The sequence below is a fragment of the Neurospora tetrasperma genome, assembly GCF_000213175.1.
Source record: "Neurospora tetrasperma FGSC 2508 unplaced genomic scaffold NEUTE1scaffold_64, whole genome shotgun sequence".
NCBI lineage: Eukaryota > Fungi > Ascomycota > Sordariomycetes > Sordariales > Sordariaceae > Neurospora > Neurospora tetrasperma.
The window spans coordinates 1-2,833 of record NW_009799162.1 but is presented as its reverse complement, the minus strand read 5'-3'; the positions used below and the strand labels follow the sequence as shown (position 1 = coordinate 2,833).

General features: G+C 49.5%; 1 protein-coding gene across 1 annotated transcript; it reads left to right on the top strand.

The window, feature by feature from the left end:
- Positions 1-316: 316 nt before the first annotated feature.
- Positions 317-1,902, top strand: NEUTE1DRAFT_50575 (uncharacterized protein; the record flags this gene model as incomplete). Its single annotated transcript, XM_009856588.1, has 3 exons — positions 317-552; positions 976-1,040; positions 1,310-1,902. 3 exons carry the CDS (start codon positions 317-319, stop codon positions 1,900-1,902), a joined length of 894 nt encoding a protein of 297 aa, XP_009854890.1.
- Positions 1,903-2,833: the final 931 nt, after the last annotated feature.

The window sequence follows — 2,833 nt, the reverse complement described above, 5'->3', positions numbered from 1 at the left end:
TTGGGTTCCAGTCAAACCATACCGGAAAGAAATACAGACCTGTTCAAATAAACCCGTTCCTTCCTGATACCCTTCATGTTGTTTACTAACATTTCCCTTGCTTTGCGTTCTCGTCCTTACTTTTCCTTTGCCTTGTCCGTCGAACCGCAACCACATCGTCTCTCCAGTATCCCTTTTTGATGGTCGGTAGACCCGCATTGACCATCACTTCACTCACCCATGAACATCATACAATCATTCATTTGCCAACATTTCGACACGAGCCGCAGCAGCAACACCCAGCGTGGAGTTTCCGAGATCTAGTCTACCATCAACCATGTCATCGCCTCCGGATCTGCCCCCTCCCAAGGCTCAAGACACGGAGCCGGGTGTGTTATCTCCCACGCCTTCGGCATCTCAGCCTCGACATGATGGCCCCAAACGCCTGGTCGACATGTATATAAAGCCGCGGAAAACCATTGTCAACAAACTGATGTTTACCCCTCCATTTGACGCCGTGGAGATCGGCAGGACAGTTCAATTCGGGTGTTACCCAAAGCGTGAGCTGAAGGAGTAGGACTACAGCCACCAAAACGGCCCCACCATCCTCATGCTTTTCGACATCCCCTATTACCTCTTTCCTACACACTTCTTGTGCGACCTCGGGCTCCGCGTCGACGGCGATGATGAACCTTACTCCTTGGCCCACACATCGGAAACCGTGAATTATGCGTATAACACCAAGGGAAAAAGGAGGGAAAATTGCTTGGGGAAAGTTGAGTCCATTGAGCAACATACGGGGCCACCAGGAACGAAGAGGCTGGCAGCGGTTTGGACGAAGAAGATGCTGGAACAACCGGGTTCCGCAAACATGGGCGGGGAGCCTGGGCTCCAACATTTCTTCCAAGTCGACTTATGGTATAGAGGACAACAAGGGTGTGGATTGTTCCTGCAGGTCTGCGGTAAAATGTTCACGCTTACTGCACTTGGCGCCAGACCAGGTTTGGAGGACGGAGGCCGAAACTCGCCCATCCTAACAACAAACCGCGCTCTCGACATGGGTAAGCCTACCTCTACGCATTTTGCTCAACATATATCCTTTGGCGGCTGAGTCGAGAATTGACAAAGGCCTTGTTCGTTCCGGGAGTAGTGCAGTGGCAGAAGCGCGTTGGGCCAAGGAATGAAAGAGCTTCTGACACTGTACTACGAGCCAGAGCGAACACGGCCAGAGTCCGTTCTACCTTCCAAGCAACATAGGTTTTTCTTTCGTTGTCCTTGAAGAAATAATACTTCATTGGAACATGCTGACACTGCTCAACGCCGTATTTAGTTCGCAGTCCGGATGCCATGCATTGGTACATCTTTGCCAATAGCAACGTGGTATGGGACATAATGACCAAACCAGTATCGAATCGGGAATATCACACCTCAGGAAGCGAGGTCATGCCCTTTGGTCCCGCCAACTCAGCCGCTCTCACTTCCGATTACCAGAAACCCCTTATTCCCCGATACGCCACGGCCGTCACCGAATTGCCCCCGGATCCCACCAATGATCCCTACGCCAGGGTGTGGAGGAAGTCTGCTGTCCTCGAAGAGGTTGAGCCCTGGAAAGACAAAGTAGCACAAACAGCTGAGAATGTGGATCCCGACGAGATTCCTCTCTCTCCTCCATCAGTCTACCTGAAAAGTCCTTCTTCTTCGAGGAGGTCCTCGACAGGGGAAGTTCATGCATCCAATGGTCAACCTTTGAGAGAGAACAAAGATATTAAACAGCTGTCTCAAATCACAGTGGAGGAGAAGGATCTGGACACTGAGGATGTGGAAACTCAGAGCCAATCTGGGGATGAGGTTATGCACATAGATGCCGACAATGCCTCGGATAGTGGCGGATCACCCATGGACCTTGATGAAGAGGTGTCCTAGTCCCCCACGAGCCCTGAAGAATACGGTGGTGTCTGGTGGCTCATGAAATTGGTTCGTGAAAGGGGGGGATATGTGCGTTTGTTGGAGTTGATGCTTGCAGAGACTGATGGGTGGTGAATGTTGGAAGAAGCGAACATGCCGGTATTCATGATTTCCAGCGAGATTTTTTTTCTTGTTGTCCTGTTGTATTGACCTGGGACGGCCACATTGCTTGCCATCAAACAAACCTTACGAGCAATAGATACTGCTCACATTAAAACGCTTGACTTTGGGGCTTTGGAAACGCAGAATGCCAGGAAGAAAACAAAGGAGAAACAACAGCGAATCCCGAGGCGGACATAATATAGACTTGAATACCTACTTTTCGGACAGTCATTACCAAAGACTCTTACCAAAAGATCAGATTCCACACAAGAAGTAAACCAATCGTTGCCGTCCAACAACGTTCCCCTACCTACTTTTCCACGCCGCCAGATATCTTCTCGCTCTGTTTGAAGATGGAATAACAATGACAAGCCAGGCCAACGGATGAAGAAGGGAAGCATCCGGGCCGAGTGATCAAAGAAACCAAACACACAAAGGTCCGTACAAACCAACTTGAAGATACTCACACACACACATTCAATTATTGCCAGAGCACGGACTCCAGAGAACCTTACAAGTTCAGTGATTGCCGCTCGCGGATTGTGTATTATATCGCAAACCGCCAGATGTATAGGCACCAATTATTCACCCAGCCAAAACGGGGTGATCTCGAAAAACATGGCAGTTGTCACAAAAATTGTTTGTTCATAGACTAGAGCAAGGACAGGAGATATTCGGGTTAAAAAAAGCGAATATAGGAGCAAGCGTGCTTACCCAGTGAAGTGGTCTCTTGCATGCGCGCAGGCACCCGGGAAAAAGAAGGGATAAGAGGGGAAAAAAAGAAACA